The 20,121-nt window shown below is 45.8% G+C and overlaps 1 protein-coding gene across 1 annotated transcript in view; it reads left to right on the forward strand.

The window, feature by feature from the left end:
- The window catches only part of AGRP (agouti related neuropeptide), a 37,470-nt gene extending 21,736 nt beyond the window's left edge, over window positions 1-15,734 (forward strand). Inside the window, exons 2-3 of the mRNA XM_063946238.1 lie at window positions 11,048-11,136; window positions 15,552-15,734. Coding sequence (XP_063802308.1) covers window positions 11,048-11,136; window positions 15,552-15,734 — 272 coding nt within the window. The remainder of the gene's footprint in view (window positions 1-11,047; window positions 11,137-15,551) is intronic.
- Window positions 15,735-20,121: the final 4,387 nt, after the last annotated feature.

Consider the following 20,121-nt stretch of genomic DNA (forward strand, 5'->3'; position numbering starts at 1 on the left):
AATTGTTCACTAAAATCCTCTCGAATAGACTTAAATATATAGTTCCTGATATTGTTCATGCAGATCAGACAGGATTTGTTTGGGGTCGGCAATCAGTAAGCAATATACGAAAGGTCCTGGCTGTTATGCAGGCTTTTCAGCTCTCCAAACCCACTGACACGAATGTATTATTGTCGCTTGATGCCGAAAAGGCGTTTGACCTGGACACCTGGGACCATTTGTATGAAACGCTCCACTGTTTTGGTGCACCTGAGGACTTTGTTTCTCTTATTTCCTGACTATATGAATCTCCTTCCATTCAAGTTTTGGGGAATGGTATCCTCTCTTCCCCCTTTCTTATCCAGAGTGGCACATGACAGGGCTGCCCCTTGTCACCTTTATTATTTGCCTTAGCTTTAGAACCCTTAGCTGTTTCCCTGAGAAATTCTCCTAGATTTACAGGCATAAAAATAAAGGACACCATGGCAAAATTATCACTGTATGCTGATGACATGCTTTTATTTATTTCCCATCCTGATAAGTCCATCCCTGAGATCGTCTCCCTGATTGAACAATTTGGTTCCTTTGCGGGGTTTAAAATTACTATATATATAACGCCGAGCTTCTCCTCCTTTCAGGTGACTCTTCCCTTTTTCCATTACACCCGGTCCTGTCCCGATTTCCAGTGGCTCGAGACAGTCTTAGATATTTAGGGGTTCAGATCCCTACTTCTCTCCCAGATCTATATGCGGTTAATTTTGGTCCTATTTTGTCCAAGGTGTCTAAAATCCTTACAGACTGGGCGTCTCTGCCTTTGTCTCTCATGGGTCGTGCAGAAGTTATTAAATCTGTTGTCTTTCCCAAATTTCTTATTTTCTTCTTATGCTCCCTATTGCTTTTGTTGAGATGGATGTCCTTTTTCTTAAACAGTGTTTCACTAGATTTTTATGGGCGGGTAAACGACCTAGAGTCCCCTACGCTAGGTTGCAGCTGTTACGTGAAGAAAGAGGTATGGGGATCCCTGGTCCTGTTTTATTTAGTAGAGCAGCGATGTATCGGTATATCACAGACGGTTCCGGTATGAATGGTCGACCATGTCATGGTCGACAGTCATTAGGTCGACCACTATTGGTCGACATTGACATGGTCAACATGGACACATGGGCGACACATGAAAATGGTCGACACATGAAAGGTCGACACATGAAAAGGTTGACATGAGTTTTTTTACTTTTTTGGTGTCGTCTTTTGCATAAAAGTGACTGGGAACCCCAATTAGTGCACCGCGTCCCCTCGCATGGCTCGCTTCGCTCGCCATGCTTCGGGAATGGTGCCTTCGCTCCGCTACCGCTTCGCTCGGCACAGATTACCGTTCCAATCGTAGTCCACGTGGAGCGTAAAGTATGGAAAAATTCCCCAAATGAAAAAAAAGTTTAAAAAACTCATGTCGACCTTTTCAGGTGTCGACCTTTCATGTGTCGACCATTTTCTTATGTCGACCATGTGTCCATGTCGACCATGTCAATGTCGACCAATAGTGGTCGACCTAATGACTGTCGACCATAACATGATCATCACAGACTGGCTTTGGGGCAGATCAGTATTTACGAACTTGCCACTTGAACTGGCCATATTCCATCCTTTCTCCCCTGCTGCACTCTTACACACCCCAAAATCCCGACTCCCATCTGAGATTAAACACAATATTTTATTTTGGCATACATATCAAACATGGCAGGCCACTCATACTAAAGCCCAGAGAAAACCTGACACCTCTCTTCACACTACGTTTTGGGGAAACCCATGTTTCATCCCTGGCCTTGATAACGCACATTTTCTGAGCTGGAAGGAAAAGGGGATCGCAGCTATTAGAGACATATACGACCCAGGAGGCAACGCAGTGCTTTCTTTCTCTGATATCCAGATAAAATTTGGTATTTCCCACTGGGAATTTTTTATGTACCTGCAGGCTAGACACTTTGCTCAATCCCAGTCTCACCCAATGATTTCTGAGGCTACCACAGACCCGCTGCGCACCTTAATGGTGCTCACTAAAGATTGTCCTTACCATCTTAGTTACTTCAGATCCACCTTTAGGGTCTCATATAGAGCCCGGCTCTGGGATTCAGCGTTGTCCTCCTGGTCCAGAGATATTCCCAATATGGGATCGTGCGCTGAATTCTTAGATAACATTTTACCCATTTTTAGGTTCCTATACTCTGCCTCTTTGCAAGAAGTTCACTTGAAGACGCTTCAAAGGGTATATATAGCGCCTAACCAGAGGGCACACATGGTCCCCGACGACACTGGCTGCTGCATCAAATGTACTGCGCAGAGTGCCACCTTGTACCACAATATGTGGTCTTGTCGGAAAATATCTAAGTTTTGGTACAAAGTGGTCGCTTATCTCAACACAGTATTTAACTTACAGCTAATTAAATGCCCGAAGGCTTGTCTGCTACTTGATTTTAGGGAATAGTCTCTTGGGCCTGAGGATAGGGATATTGTCCCAGTGCTCTCGGTTATTCTGACAATTGCCAAGAAACAAATTCTTAATCATTGGATCAAGCCGTCTACCCCTTCTTTGATGGCTGTGAAACACATGACTCTCCGGATTATTTATTTTGAGAGACGTGCTACTCTTCCTGATATTGAATTGGGGGTCAGGCGGTTTGCCAAGAAGTGGGAGAAGTATATTGATACTCTAGACATAGATGTACAGTCGTTCATCTATAAACTTTTTGAGACCACAACGTGGTATCTACACAGACAAATCGATAGGGCCCCTTAACAACCTAGGCTCATAAGCTGTTTTCCTTTTAGGACCTCCTGCTGTTTTCTTAGGAAATGCAATTATATTAATTATGATATCCCTTGCTGTATGTTTGGTCTGATGCCATCGGAGTACTGAGCCTTCTCTTTTGCTAAAACTGCTAATCGTGCCTGAATTACTTCTCTAATAACTTTACTTAGGACTTCTCTGGCCGCTACTCATTCATGCTATGATTATATTTGTATTGTCTTTCCCTAATTGTTTCTTCCCCCCCCCCCCCCTCCTGTCTGTCTTCTTTATTGACCTTTCGTGTATATTGATGCCCTATGAATCCTCAGGTGGAATTGTATGTCTAACTTTTTGGCATAAGGTGATTTTTCTTATGCTGAGACGCAAGTAGGTAATGTGTCCATCATTTCATAGACCTCATATTTGGTTGAAATTATTTATCTTTTGCCTCTTACGCAAGGTTACAATAATCTACTATGCATTTGTTATCTCACTGCTGTGGCTTAAAACCTCCTTATGATGGATTATTGTGACTATGGAGGTCATTCCGAGTTGTTCGCTCATTGCCGATTTTCGCAACGGAGCTATTAAGGCGAAAATGCGCGTGCGCATGGTACGCAGTGCGCATGCTCTAAGTATTTTAGCTCAAAACTTAGTAGATTTACTCACAGCAGAACGAAGAATTTCCATCGTTGAAGTGATCGGAGTGTGATTGACAGGAAGTGGGTGTTTCTGGGCGGAAACTGACCGTTTTCAGGGAGTGCGGAAAAACGCAGGCGTGCCAGGAAAAAACGCGGTAGTGTCTGGAGAATCAGGGGAGTGGCTGTCCGAACGCAGGGCGTGTTTGTGACGTCAAACCAGGAACGAAACAGGCTGAGCTGATCGCAGTGTAGGAGTAAGTCTCGAGCTACTCAGAAACTGCTAAGAATTTTCTATTCGCAATTCTGATAATCTTTCATTCGCAATTCTGCTAAGCAAAGATACACTCCCAGAGGGCGGCGGCCTAGCGTGTGCATTACTGCTAAAAGCAGCTAGCGAGCGAACAACTCGGAATCACCCCCTATGCCGGTTCCTTTCCGGCTTTTGTGTCATAAAATGGTGATGAAGTCCAGATAGGACGAAACGCGTTGGTGATACCTACCTTCTCTAAGTTAAGATAATTATCTTTTATTTACGTTGGTCTTATATTAACTTTTATCATTTGATAATTGGGTCCTCCTATGTTGTAGAATTATTTTTTAGTACTATTATATATGAATTTGGTTACTTTTTTACATCTCCAAAGACATTTTAAACACTTTTATTGGTTTTCTTTTTATATGTGGTTTTGTGTTATACTTTTTAGTGGTGCAAATTTTATTTGATTAAAACTTTTTAATATAGCCTCCTTTTTAAAATTTTATGACACCATTGGTCGCTTAGAAGCATCTTATCCACTGCATTTTTTACATTATTTATAAAGCACTTTACCAATGCTTTTTACTTAAGGTGTAGCTGACACCCGAACTTAATAGAGGGAGTGTCTTTTAAGGAGGGTATTTTTCTGTTTATTTGCACTAGGACTTTGGTCTACATACTAGTACTAATAGGTTATCGCTAATTCGCGCTGTTAAGCTTCTTTCTTTTCACACACACACATATATATGTATATATATATATATATATTTATTAGAGATGAGCGGGTTCGGTTCGTCGAGATCCAAACCCCCCCGAACTTCACGTGTTTTACACGGGTCCGAGGCAGCCTCGGATCTTCCCGCCTTGCTCGGTTAACCCGAACGAGGCCGAACGTCATCATCCCGCTGTCGGATTCTCGTGAGATTCGTATTCCATATAAAGAGCCGCGCGTCACCATCATTTTCACTCGCGCATTGGAGATTGAGCGGAGATAACGTGGCTACGTTCTCTGCCTGAAAAGCTCAATATCTGTGGTCAGTGTGCTGCAAATATCTGTGCTCAGTGTGCTGCATTGTGGTGACCACCAGTATATTATAGTAGTTCAGTACAGAAGGCCATTGCTGTATCTTGCAGCTCCGTGTCAGACTCAGTTCTAGACAGTATCCTGATCAGTGCTCAATATCTGCTGCATTGTTGTGTGACCAGTATATACTATATAGTAGTACAGTGTAGCATTTTGGTGACCACCAGTATATAGTAGTACAGTACAGTAGGCCAATGCTGTATCTTGCAGCTCTGTGTCACTTCTAGTATCCATATCTGTGCTACATTGTTGTGAGCAGTATATTGTAGTACAGTGCAGCATTTTGGTGACCACTAGTAACTATAAAGTAGTACAGTAGGCCAGCGGTGGCCAACCCGCGGCTCTCGAGCCGCATGCGGCTCTTTCATCCTCCGCATGTGGCTCAATCCGCTCCCAGCCACCGCTGCTGCCCGACACAGCCTGGTAGGCTTCTTGGTCTCCTCCGGCGGCGGTGATCATCTCAATTCAGTGCCGGCCCGTGAGCCAATCAGTGCTCACGGTCCGGCAGCTAAGGGTCCTGATTGGCTGCCGGACCGTGAGCTCTGATTGGCTCACGGCCTGGCACTGAACTGAAGATAGTCACCGCCAACGCCGCTGGAGAGTGAGGCTGAGGAGCAGGCCCTCCCCTCATATGCAGCAGCGTGGTTAGCAGCTCAGGGGGGAAGCGCACTGTGGGGGCATATCTGGCACTACAGGGACATATGTGGCTGGCACTGGGGGCATATCTGGCACTACAGGGACGTATGTGGCTGGCACTGGGGGCATATCTGGCACTACAGGGACATATGTGGCTGGCACTGGGGGAATATCTGGCACTACAGGGACATATGTAGCAGGCACTGGGGGCATATCTGGCACTTCAGGGACATATGTGGCTGGCACTGGGGGCATATCTGGCACTACAGGGACGTATGTGGCTGGCACTGGGGGCATATCTGGCACTACAGGGACATATGTGGCTGGCACTGGGGGCATATCTGGCACTACAGGGACATATGTAGCGGGCACTGGGGGCATATCTGGCACTTCAGGGACATATGTGGCTGGCACTGGGGGCATATCTGGCACTACAGGGACATATGTGGCTGGCACTGGGGGCATATCTGGCACTGCAGGGACATATGTAGCTGGCACGGGGGGCATATCTGGCACTGCAGGGACATATGTGGCTGGCACTGGGGGCATATCTTGCACTGTGGGGACATGTGTATCTGGCACTGAGGGCATATCTGGCACTGGGGGCATATATGTATATGGCACTGGGGGTATATCTGGCATCGTGGGGCATATGTATTACTGGCACTGTGTGGCATATCTAGCACTGTGGGGACATGTGTATCTGGCACTGGGGGCATATCTGTATCTGGCACTGGGGGCATATCTGGCACTGTGGGGACATGTGTATCTGGAACTGTGGGGGCATATGTATCTGCCACTGTGGGGGCATATGTATCTGGCACTGTGGGGGCATATGTATCTGGCACTGTGGGGGCATATATTTATCTGGCACTGGGGGCATATATGTATCTGGCACTGTGGAGCATATGTGTAGCTGGAACTGAGGGGCATGTGTATATGGCACTGTGGGGGCACATATGTATATGGCACTGTGGGGGCACATATGTATCTGGCACTGTGGGGGCACATTTTTATCTAGCACTGTGGCGGCATACATGTATCTGGCACTGTGGAGGCACCCGTTTGGCGTTTTGATATGTATGTGGCACTGTACTGGGGCATTATATGTATGTGGCACTGTACAAAATGAATAAAAACGGGGTTATGACACAACTACAAACGTCATACCGAAAGGTGTGCGCACAAAAATGGGGTGTGGCTTTGTGACAACTAGGCCACGCCCCAATTTTTGCACGCGTGCATGATAGTGGCTCTTCCCCTTGGCTACAGATCTTTTCTGGCTCTTTGCCTCTGACTGGTTGGCCACCCCTGCAGTAGGCCATTGCTGTATCTTGCAGCTCCGTGTCACTTCAAGTATCCATATCTGTGCTGCATTGTTGTGAGCAGTATATAGTAGTACAGTGCAGCATTTTGGTGACCAACAGTATATATAGTAGTACAGTACAGTAGGCCATTGCTGTATCTTTCAGCTCCGTGTCACTTCAAGTATCCATATCTGTGCTGCATTGTTGTGAGCAGTATATAGTAGTATAGTGCAGCATTTTGGTGACCTCCAGTATATATAGTAGTACAGTACAGTAGGCCATTGCTGTATCTTGTAGCTCCGTGTCACTTCAAGTATCCATATCTGTGTTGCATTGTTGTGAGCAGTATATAGTAGTACAGTGCAGCATTTTGGTGACCACCAGTATATATAGTAGTACAGTACAGTAGGCCATTGCTATTGATATATTACTGGCATATAATTCCACACATTAAAAAATGGAGAACAAAAATGTGGAGGGTAAAATAGGGAAAGATCAAGATCCACTTCCACCTCGTGCTGAAGCTGCTGCCACTAGTCATGGCAGAGACTATGAAATGCCATCAACGTCGTCTGCCAAGGCCGATGCCCAATGTCATAGTAGAGAGCATGTCAAATCCAAAAAACAAAAGTTCAGTAAAATGACCCAAAAATCTAAATTAAAAGCGTCTGAGGAGAAGCGTAAACTTGTCAATATGCCATTTACGACACGGAGTGGCAAGGAACGGCTAAGGCCCTCTCCTATGTTCCTCATGACTAGTGGGTCAGCTTCACATGAGGATGGAAGCACTCATCCTCCCGCTAGAAAAATAAAAAGAGTTAAGCTGGCAAAATCACAGCAAAGAACTTTGTTCTTCTAAATCACAAATCCCCAAGGAGAGTCCAATTGTGTCAGTTGCGATACCTGACCTTCCCAACACTGGACGGGAAGAGGTGGCTCCTTCCACCATTTGCACTCCCCCTGCAAGTGCTGGAAGGAGCACCCACAGTCCAGTTCCTGATAGTCAAATTGATGATGTCACTGTTGAAGTACACCAGGATGAGGATATGGGTGTTGCTGGCGCTGAGGAGGAAATTGACAAGGAGGATTCTGATGGTGAGGTGGTTTGTTTAAGTCAGGCACCCGGGGAGACGCCTGTTGTCCGTGGGATGAATATGGCCATTGACATGCCTGGTCAAAATACAAAAAAAAAAATCACCTCTTCGGTGTGGAATTATTTTAACAGAAATGCGGACAACAGGTGTCAAGCTGTAATAAGTAGGGGTAGGGACGTTAACCACTTAGGAACATCCTCCCTTATACGTCACCTGGAGCGCATTCATCAGAAGTCATTGACAAGTTCAAAAACTTTGGGTGACAGCGGAAGCAGTCCACTGACAGCTAAATCCCTTCTTCCTCTTGTACCCAAGCTACTGCAAACCACACCACCAACTCCCTCAGTGTCAATTTCTTCCTTAGACAGGAACACCAATAGTTCTGCAGGCCTATGTCACTGTCAAGTCTGACGAGTCCTCTCCTAACTGGGATTCCTCCGATGGATCCTTGAGTGTAACGCCTACTGCTGCTGGCGTTGCTGTTGTTGCTGCTGGAAGTCGATCGCCATCCCAGAGGGGAAGTCGGAAGACCACTTGTACTATTTCCAGTAAGCAATTGACTGTCAAACAGTCCTTTGCGAGGAAGATGAAATATCACAGCAGTCATCCTGTTGCAAAGCGGATAACTCAGGCCTTGGCAGCTGTGTTGGTGTTAGACGTGCGTCCGGTATCCACCGTTAGTTCACAGTGACTTAGAGAATTTCTTAAGGTAGGATGTCCCCGATACCAAATGCCATCTAGGTTCCACTTCTCTAGGCAGGCAATACCAAGAATGTACACAGACCTCAGAAAAAGAGTCACCAGTGTCCTAAAAAATGCAGTTGTACCCAATGTCTACTTAACCACTGACATGTGGACAAGTGGAGCAGGGCAGACTCAGGACTATATGACTGTGACAGCCCACTGGGTAGATGTATTGCCTCCCGCAGAAACAACAGCAGCGGCGGCACCAGTAGCAGCATCTCGCAAACGCCAACTCGTTCCTAGGCAGGCTACGCTTTGTATCACCGCTTTCCATAAAAGGCACACAGCTGACAACCTCTTACGGAAACTGAGGAACATCATCGCAGATTGGCTTACCCCAATTGGACTCTCCTGGGGATTTGTGACATTGGACAATGCCACCAATATTGTGCGTGCATTACATGTGGGCAAATTCCAGCACGTCCCATGTTTTGCACATACATTGAATTTGGTGGTGCAGAATTATTTAAAAAACGACAGGGGCGTGCAAGAGATGCTGTCGGTGGCCCGAAGAATTGCGGGTCACTTTCGGCATTCAGCCACCGCGTGCCGAAGACTGGAGCACCAGCAAACACTCCTGAACCTGCCCCACCATCAGCTGAAGCAAGAGGTGGTAACGAGGTGGAATTCAACCCTCTATATGCTTCAGAGGATGGAGGAGCAGCAAAAGGCCATTCAAGCCTATACATCTGCCTACGATATAGGCAGAGGAGGGGGAATACACCTGACTCAAGCGCAGTGGAGAATGATTTTAACGTTGTGCAAGGTTCTGCAACCCTTTGAACTTGCCACACGTGAAGTTAGTTCAGACACTGCCAGCCAGAGTCAGGTCATTCCCCTCATCAGGCTTTTGCAGAAGCAGCTGGAGAGATTGAAGGAGGAGCTAAAATGGAGCGATTCCGCTAGGCATGTGGGACTTGTGGATGGTGCCCTTAATTCGCTTAACCAGAATTCACGGGTAGTCAACCTGTTGAAATCAGAGCACTACATTTTGGCCACCATGCTCGATCCTAGGTTTAAAGCCTACGTTGTATCTCTCTTTCCGGCAGACACAAGTGTGCAGATGTTCAGAGACCTGCTGGTGAGACACTTGTCAAGTCAAGCGGAACATGACCCGCCAACAGCTCCTCCTTCATTTTCTCCTGCCACTGGAGCTGCCAGGAAAAGGATCAGATTTCCAAAACCACCCGCTGGCAGTGATGCAGGGCAGTCGGGAGCGAAAACTGACATGTGGTCTGGACTGAAGGACCTGCCAATGATTACTGACACGTCATCTACTGTCACTGCATATGATTCTGTCACCATTGAAAGAATGGTGGAGGATTATATATTAGTGACAGCATGTTTAGTGCAGCCGGTCACCTTGTCAGCGTTCGGCGTACGAGGTTACTTCCACAAAATGTGGAGAAGATGATGTTCATCAAAATGAATTATTCATCCGTGGAGACATTTACCAGCAATTGCCTCCAGAAAGTACACAGGGACCTGTGATGGTGGATTCCAGTGGGGACGAATTAATATTCTGTGAGGAGGGGGATGTACACAGTGAAAGGGGTGAGGAATCGGAGGATGATGATGAGGTCGACATCTTGCCTCTGTAGAGCCGGTTTGAGCAAGGAGAGATTGGTTGCTTCTTTTTTTGGTGGGGGCCCAAACCAACCAGTCATTTCAGCCACAGTCGTGTGGCAGACCCTGTCGCTGAAATGATGGGTTTGTTAAAGTGTGCATGTCCTGTTTATACAACATAAGGGTGGGTGGGAGGGCCCAATGACAATTCCATCTTGCACCTCTTTTTTTTTTTATCTTTGCATCATGTGATGTTTGGGGCCAATTTTTTTAAGTGCCATCCTGTCTGACACTGCAGTGCCACTCCTAGATGGGCCAGGTGTTTGTGCCGCCCACTTGGGTCGCTTCGCTTAGTCATCCAGCGACCTCGGTGCCAATTTTAGGACTAAAAATAATATTGTGAGGTTTGAGGTGTTTAGAATAGACTGGAAATGAGTGGAAATTATGGTTATTGAGGTTAATAATACTATAGAATCAAAATTATTTCCAAATTCTATGATTTAGGCTGTTTTTGAGGGTTTTTTTTTTTAAAACACCCAAATCCAAAACACACCCGAATCCAACAAAAAACTTTAAGGGAGGTTTTGCCAAAACGCGCCCTAATCCAAAACACGGCCGCGGAACCGAACACAAAACCCGAAAAATTTCCGGTGCACATCTCTGTATATATATATATATATATATATATATATATATATATATATATATGTGTGTGTGTGTGTGTGTGCGTACTGTTTGTTTGTATGTATGTATGTGTGTATATATATATATATATATATATATATATGTACACACTCACACAGAACCCCCGCCCCTATACTTCCTGAAAATCCTGTGATTATACCAACAAAAACAGATTGCTGTATCATTTATCAACCTTCGTTAAAACTCTGCCCTGAGCGCATTACATCTCTGTAGCAGGGTTATGTGGTAATAAAAATGAATCTGCACATTTCAGGAAGCTTGGCGAGATCTGAACTGATCAGAATGGACACAGGAACAGCAGAAGAAGATCTAATGGAAGATTACAGCCTACTGGACCCAAGGGTAACCCTTTAAATAATAATGAATATTTAAAAAGTACCTATTACCTACAGTACACTCAATGGAGGCCTTAAACAATTCCCTAGGAGTCAGGAACATTACCAGCATAGGAGCTTAGTGATGTTCCTGGATAATAGTGAATTGGATGAATTCTGAAGACCAAATTGACTGTCTCATTAACGCATGTAGACGATGAGTATACATTGTACTTACCTATACTGCCAATATGTCATCCAATTATCAACTGTTCTCCTCCTTATTTTTAAATCACTGTGTGCACTCGCGAGAGTTGCTATGGACGCTTATGACGTCATGACGCTCTCGGGAGAATGTGGCAACAGGAAGCAATGTTTGTTTATTATGCCACCCCCGGAAGTGATGTAAAAATAACCCGGAAGTGATGTAAAAAAATAAGCAGTGAGGTGGGAAAACACACCACCCAATTATACCATTAGAATGGGTATAAATAAATGCATAGGGGAACAGGACATTACACTCCTGATGAAGTCCAGGCCTGAGAAGCCAGAAGGACGAAACGCGTTGAGTACAATTGACCAGATTCTATCAACTGTATACCAGATAAGCTACCTTTATATTTATTTCATGTACGGGCATTTGATATATCTTGTAAACCATTAAATTTGTGTTAAACGTTATCACACTATTTTGGTTACCTTCTTTCCTATTTCCATGTATGAGATCATCAAGTACTAGAAGGTCCTTGTGGTTTGGGAACTGAATATGAAACCTGTTCAAACTGTGAATCCAATCTGCATCGTGTGTGCTTAAAAAGTGGATTTATCCACTTATGACGGTACTTGTGCATTACAAGGGTGTCATTTAACTGGTGAAGGTTCAAAAGATACTTATATACTACACTAGAAGGCACTGTTTTCACTTTTTCCAGATCCAATAAGACAGACCAATTGAACATCGGTCACCAGGATTACGGCTGCCTTCCTTTAAACAGGGAGTGTGGACTAGAGACAGAAAGTCAGACATTATAGTTGTCTTAGGACAGGCATGTCCAAACTGCGGCCCTCCAGCTGTTGAGAAACTACACATCCCAGCTTGCTTTGACACAGCTTTAGCATTCTCTGACAGAAAAACTGTATCAGGGCATGCTGGGATATGTAGTTTCACAACAGCTGGAGGGCCGCAGTTTGGACATGCCTGTCTTAGGACTAAGACTCTTCTTGACTTACTTATTTGGTGTAGCGCTGAGTGCCACCTATATATATATATATATATATATATATATTTACATATATATATATATATCAATACGTTTTACCTTTTATCCCGTGCTGTGGTATGGCTGCACCTCACAAATACCCTCCCACTAGTAGAGGGTCAAATAGAGACAATATATACAATATTGTGAGGGCGCACAGTGTTATTGTTTTTCCCAAACTTTTGACCAGCAGAAAACAGAACTTAGTATAACTTACTTATTTAAAACAGATATATCATGTAACAGCTTATCATAATACAATATCCATTAAAATAGTTTTACACCGACCATAATACAATTCAGTTTGTTCAGATGAAATTGTTCATAAAACCCAATGCGTTTCGTTCACGAGGGACTTCATCAGGGGTATACGTTTCTGCTGGATTTTTTACAAGGAGGAAGAGAGAAAACATGAAGAGAATTATGTATATTGTATCATAAATTATATCTAGTAGTCCGTATTAACCGAGTGATGTCTTATGTATGACAGCATGAAAAAACCATATCTTAAGCCGTTTAGGTCAATACGGTACATCTACTAAACCTTTTTTACTTAACAAAATGATATCAAATATATACAGCATTATTTTTAGAACATTGAAGGAAAAATATGTCTATTTCATTGACACAAGGTCGATCAAGCCAAATATGACACATGGGTCACACGTATTTATACTTAAAAACTATGTATCATTAGTCCACCAGCATATGGGTCTCAAAAGCAATCTCACGGAAAAAAATATTTCATACAAATTTTTGATCATTTTTCATAAATTTTACTCAGACTACATGTCATTACTTACATGTCACACATGTGGGATCTTAATGCCCAATAGGGTGATCGATCGGGTATCTGCGCTTAATTCAAAATTTTCCCTCGGTTAATATGAACTACTAGATATAATTTATGATACAATGGCCCTCATTCCGAGTTGTTCGCTCGCTAGCTGCTTTTAGCAGCATTGCACACGCTAAGCCACCGCCTACTGGGAGTGTATCTTAGCTTAGCAGAATTGCGAACGAAAGATTAGCAGAATTGCGAATAGAGATTTCTTAGCAGCTTCTGAGTAGCTCGAGACCTACTCCTACACTGCGATCAGTTCAGTCAGTTTCGTTCCTGGTTTGACGTCACAAACACACCCAGCGTTCACCCAGACACTCCCCCGTTTCTTCAGACACTCCCGCATTTTTCCCTGAAACGCCTGCGTTTTTCCGCACACACCCATAAAACGGTCAGTTTCAGCCCAGAAACACCCACTTCCTGTCAATCACACTACGATCACCAGAACGATGAAAAATCTTCGTTAAGCCATGAGTAAAATACCAAACTTTTGTGCTAATTTACTTGGCGCAGACGCACTGCGAACATTGCGCATGCACAGTTTGCGACTTATCGCACCGATGCGAAGAAAAAGAACGAGCGAACAACTCGGAATGAGAGCCTATATACATAATTCTCTTCATGTTTTCTCTTTTCCTCCTTGTAAAACATCCAGCTGAAACGTATACCCCTGATGAAGTCTTGTACGCTTTCCCTGATAAATAACAACTTTATTACTTTTGCATTGTTTAGCTCCGAATCATTATAGAGCCATTGAATAATTTTACTTACTGGGAAAATGGTTCCAAAAAGAGGCTTTCCAGGCAGGGGTGTGCCTAGAATAGATTGAGAATGTGCAATGCAGTGCACATGGAATCCTGTATATTTACCTGTCCGCCACTGCTGCAGAGGTCACTGGGAAGATTGTGCCGCAGCTGCTGCCATTTTCCTGTATATACAGTATGCACATGTGCAGTAGTCTTTGACGCTGTGCCAGTCTTCTCAGTGCCTGCCATGGTGCAAAGGAGAGGTGCCTGCACAGAGCCTACACAGTGGGCCCTTCCTCCAGGGGTGCCGATAGCGGTGCCGGGCCCAGATAATGGGAGGGGGGGGCATGGCCATTTTAAGGAGGTGTGGCCAGCCGCCCTGCTTCTGAAATGATAAAAGATTTGCAATTGTGCGGCTGCAAAGTGGGGGGGGGTGCTGGCATGGTGGCAGGTGGTGGGAGGGTGCGATGACACCCGCACATCACGCAGCATGCAGGGAGAGAGAGGAGTGACTGCTTCTGCAGCTGCCTCTCTCCCCAGCGCAGCACACAGCAGAGTTTGTGCTGGACTGGGGAGAGAGGCTGCTGGTGCAGTGGTCACTCCGCTCTCTCCCTGCTCCCTAGTGCTGCTGCCTAAAACGCAGTGGGCAGCAGAACCTGGGCCCCCTCCAATAGGTTCGGCTAAAGAGTACCCCCCTCTCGGCAACACTGCCCTCCTCTAATAAAATTCCTATGTGTCCTGGTGGACTACAGAGTACAGCTTACAACAGTTAAAGTAGCATTAATAATATCTTTTGGGGAGGGCAGGGGATCAATGTGGTTTTGTTCACTGCCAGATAAATGATGACTCTTGTAGCTGGGTGTGGTATTGAAAGTCGACAGTAACTAGGTCGACAATGTCTAGGTCGACCACTATTGGTCGACAGTAACTAGGTCGACAGGGTCTTTAGGTCGACATGTTCTAGGTCGACGGGTCAAAAGGTCGACATGAGTTTTAATGTTATTTTGGTGTCGTTTTCTTCGTAGAGTGACCGGGAACCCCAATTAGTGCACCGCGTCCCCTCGCATGGCTCGCTTTGCTCGCCATGCTTCGGGCATGGTGCCTTCGCTCCGCTACCGCTTCGCTCGGCACAGATTACCGTTCCAATCGTAGTCCATGTGGATCGTTAAGTATGAAAAGGTTCAAAAAAAGAAAAAAATTGTGAAAAACTCACGTCGACCTTTTGACCTGTCGACCTAGAACATGTCGACCTAAAGACCCTGTCGACCTAGACACCCTGTCGACCTAGTTACTGTCGACCAATAGTGGTCGACCTAGACATTGTCGACCTAGTTACTGTCGACTTTCAGTCCGGATCCCTTGTAGCTAACAATAACTTTTAAGACTCTGGGGAGATGTATCAAGACTTGGAGAGCAATCAAGTGGAGAAAGATAAAGTACCAACCAATCAGCTCCTGTGATTTTTGTAGCACAGCCTGTAACATGGCAATTAGGAGCTGATTGGCTGGTATTTTATCTCCATACACTTTATCACTCTCCAAAATCTGACAAATTTTATGTTTAATGTGACTTATGATCTAGTTTTTCTCTTCATCAGGTGCTGTCGCTGGAGGTCTCTTCCCGCGAGGAGCGTTCGCCAAGGAGGTGCGTTCAGCTTCTGGAGTCATGTGTGGGACACCTGCCTTGCTGCAGCCCCTGCGCTACCTGTTACTGCCGTTTCTTCAATGCCATTTGCTACTGCAGAAAAACTAGCACCAATTGCCACCAAGGCAAGAATTAGCAGCGTCTGTCTATTCGGAGGCCCAGAAGGATGCGCTACTATATAATGCTTTGTAATATTATCAAACTGTATATTTACCTCTATTTTCTCTACACAGATTTGTTACTTGCTTTATACAAACTCTATATAAAGGTATAATAATATGTAGAACCAGTGATTAGCTATGTCTGTATTCACGTTATTTCTTCTGCTCCTTTCTCAGTAGAAGACCCTGATCTTGGGTTAGAAAAAGTATTATCACTGAACCAATGCTGCCATATTAACAAAATGTGTCATTCATTGTAAGATAGGTGAATATACATTACAAATAGCTTGTAATACTTCTTTTAATATATATATATAAGATGAAGTCACAGTTTAGGTAATATAAAATCAGATGGTCAAATGTAATAGGCTCCGATTTTCTAGTATTGCAGCAATTATGTCAAAAAAGCCATAAGATTTAAAGTGGCGATTTGTTTTGAGGTAAAACTAGGTTGATTTCCTGTTGAAACAAATTGCTGCTTTAAATCCATTGGCAATAACGTAGGAATCGCACCAGCACCAGTCGGAACCTATTACATATGGGCCGGTAAGTCTTTGCATTTTACAGTTCTTTGTCGAATATGAGAAAAACAGTAACAGTTTTCAAACAGCAGCCGATCAGGTCTGAACTGCGCATGCGCCGACGCCGCAGTGCGCCGGCGCGGCTGTCTCAGCCCTGCGATCGCCTCTGCCTGACTGACAGGCAGAGGCGGTCGCAGGCCGGGAGGGGGCGGGCCGGCGCCGTTTGGTCGCCGTTTAGGAGGCGCGGTCAGGGCTGTTGGGGGCGGGCTGTGGTGTCTGCGTGGCATCACAGGCAGCCGCTGCGACCCTCACAGCGACAAGTAACTCCTCCTAAAGTGCGATGCTTTTGTACTTGTGTGTGTGTGTGGGGGGGGGGGGGGGGGGGGGGGTTGGGTGGACTAACCCTGTGCTGGGCGTCCCCTCCCCCCCGCATGTCTGTGTGACTGATCGTAGATGTGCTAAATTTAGCACATCTACGATCAGGTCTGAATTTAGCCCTATGGGGGTCATTCCGAGTTGTTCGCTCGCTAGCTGCTTTTAGCAGCATTGCACACGCTAAGCCGCCGCCTACTGGGAGTGTATCTTAGCATAGCAGAATTGCGAACGAAAGATTAGCAAAACTGCTACTAAATAATTCTTTGCAGTTTCTGAGTAGCTCTAGACCTACTCACAGATTGCGATCAGCTCAGTCTGTTTAGTTCATGGTTTGACGTCACAAACACGCCCAGCGTTCGGCCAGCCACTCCCCTGTTTCTCCAGACACTCCTGCGTTTTTCCCTGACACGCCTGCGTTTTTTAGCACTCTCCCGGAAAACGCTCAGTTACCACCAAGAAATGCCCTTTTCCTGTCAATCATTCACCGATCAGCAGTGCGACTGAAAAGCGCCACAGGAACACCAGCAAATCTGCTAAGTTTTGTGTTAAATAACTAAGCACATGCGCTCTGCATACCATGCGCATGCGCAGTTAGCAACAAATAGCAGCATAGCGAAAATCGGCAACGAGCGAACAACTCGGAATGACCCCCTATGTACTAAAGCCCCATACACACTAGGCGAGAAAGTGAAAGAACTCGCTCAGAAGGGCCGATCTGAGTGAGATCTTTTACAATGTCGTCCAGTGTGTACACTCAGTGGGGGTGATTTCGATTTGTTCGCTCGCTAGCTGCTTTTAGCAGCATTGCACACGCTAAGCTGCCGCCCTCTGGGAGTGTATCTTAGCTTCACAGAATTGCGAACGAAAGATTCGCAGAATTGCGAATAGAAAATTCTTAGCAGTTTCTGAGTAGCTCGAGACTTACTCCTACACTGCGATCAGTTCAGTCAGTTTCGTTCCTGGTTTGACGTCACAAACACGCCCAGCCACTCCCCCGTTTCTCCAGACACTCCCGCGTTTTTCCCAGAAATGGCAGCGTTTTTCCGCACACTCCCAGAAAACGGCCAGTTTCCGCCCAGAAACACCCACTTCCTGTCAATCACACTACGATCAGCAGAACGATTAAAAAACTTCGTTACGCCGTGAGTAAAATACCAAACTTTTGTGCTAATTTACTTGGCGCAGGCGCATTTGCGACTAATCGCTCCGTAGCGGAAAAAAAATAACGAGCGAACAACTCGGAATGACCCCCAATGTCTTTAACGATGCGTGCTCCCCTTCGTCTGAACATGTACAGCTGAGGGAGGTCCTCGTTAATGTTAATGCAGCATGGCCGTCGTTCCCCCCGCAGTAACCCCCCTCCCCGCCATCGCTCCCTTCCCCGCCGGCATCAACAAGTGTGCATCGGCGTTGGCGGGCATCGGCTAGTGTGTACTGGACTTAAGCCTTGGAGAGAGTTACAGTGGATAGAGATAAAGGGGTCTATTTATAAAGAAAGCAAAAACGAGAATTGTTACCTTTCACTATATATCCCACCAGGTTGAGGCAATACATAGCTTAGTTAAGTAGCAATTCATGTACACTTACCTTCCCGGTGATGCGATCGTGTATCCAGGGCTCCAGCGGTCTTGTCCTCCAGTGATAGAAGCGTGGAGAAAAAGGCAGGTCCTTCCTGCGCATTCGCCGGTGGATAAGGTCAGGAGAGGCTGCAGTGGCTGCTGGGACATCAAGGGGTCAGAGCCAGATCGGAAGTAAGCATTTACCCTGCCAGTTTGGTCACGGTGTTCATACTACGCTATCCTGAGATCGCGAATCTGAACGCGCTGGAGAAGCAGAAAGCTGGTGCCATTCATCCACATGGCGGGTGTGCCACTGGGGAAGTCAGGAACTTCTCCACGGTAACCCGTTCTGTGAATAGCACTTAACACAAAACAGGGCTTTTCTCTAATCCATGAATAGAACCCAAAGTACCAGCCAATCAGCTCCTACCTGCCATGTTACAGGCTGTGTTTGAAAAATGACAGTTAGGAGCTGGTTGGTTGATACTTTATCTCCATCTACTTTAGCTCTCTTTAAGGTTTAGTACATAGACCCTTTGCAGGCCTATTATCCACTATTGTCATTGCCCAGTTATACATATGGGAACCTTGTCAGTTTCCACCACGGCTGATCTCCCTGTCCTCTAGGATCACACAGCGAGCAGGAGTCAGACACAGAGGGAGTTCCGGGTCATAAAAGTGTTGTCCTATTGGTTGGCAGATAACTCCTGGGGTGGGAGAAAAATGTAATTTAGCGTTCAGTAAAAGGTAATGCCTTCAATCATTTTCCTGATTAATTAGATATATATTTTGTTTTGTTGTTGTTTTTTTCTCTTTTTAACTCTGGGAACATGTTTTTCTCTTCTTTGTCTTACTGTACAAGTTATTCGAATAAACTAGCTACAACATGAAGACCCCATTTCTATAAATAATTCTTCTTTGTTCTTCCTCAATCCTGAGATATTATTTACACTGACATACTCAGAAGAGCCCTGTGTGCAAACTCAGTGTCGGACTGGGGCATGAAGGGCCCACCGGGGGGGGGGGGGACTGGAGTAGGGGCCCATGTTTTGGGGGTGGCCAGTCTCCAGAGGGGGTGTGGCCAGCTGCCACAGAGGCTTGGCTAACTATTAGAGAGTGCATAGTCTGGGCCCCTTGCTAAATATATACTTTACAGTTTAATTATATGTATATAGTATAAGTATTATACATATGTATAATGTATAATTCAAGCGCACAGTCTGGAACTTGATCCCTAGAGGAGGAGGTGGGCCCCAAGGCAGTAGGGCCCACCGGTGGTTTCCCCTGTGCCCCTATGGGCCAGTCCAACCCTGTGCAAACTTCACCAACGGTTTTCCTACTCTGTTGGCTTCAGTTGGAAGGAACAGATATGTATCACGTGTATTCATCAATCTAGTTAACCTAATGGGCCCTACACACTGGCAGATCCGCCGCCAAGCTGCCCGACAGCGGATACGGCCGACGGGCGACCCGGCAGCGGGGGGCAGTGACGGGTGGAGTGAAGTTTCTTCACTCCCCCCGGCACCCGGCTCCATTGAAGTGCAGGCAGATATGGACGAGATCGTCCATATTGGCTGCATGCACAAGCGACGGAGCACCAGCGATGAACGAGCGCGGGGCCGCGCATCGTTCATCGCTGGAGCCTCCACACTAAAAGATATGAATGGTATCTCGTTCATTAATGAACGAGATCGTTCATATCTTTCAGTATTATCGCCCAGTGTGTAGGGCCCATAATGCGTCCTCATGTGTCTGCGATCACGACATAGGACAGCAATTTTCTGCTGAATTTAGCCAGTAGCGGATCTTGCCACGGGCAAGCAGTGTGCCCCCCAGCAGTGCCCCCCCCCCCCCCCCCCCCGCTGTGAAAAGGGAACCCTTCGTGGCGCTGGTCCCCCCCGCTGTAA

Source organism: Pseudophryne corroboree, chromosome 11, assembly GCF_028390025.1.
Source record: "Pseudophryne corroboree isolate aPseCor3 chromosome 11, aPseCor3.hap2, whole genome shotgun sequence".
Taxonomy (NCBI): Eukaryota; Metazoa; Chordata; class Amphibia; order Anura; family Myobatrachidae; genus Pseudophryne; species Pseudophryne corroboree.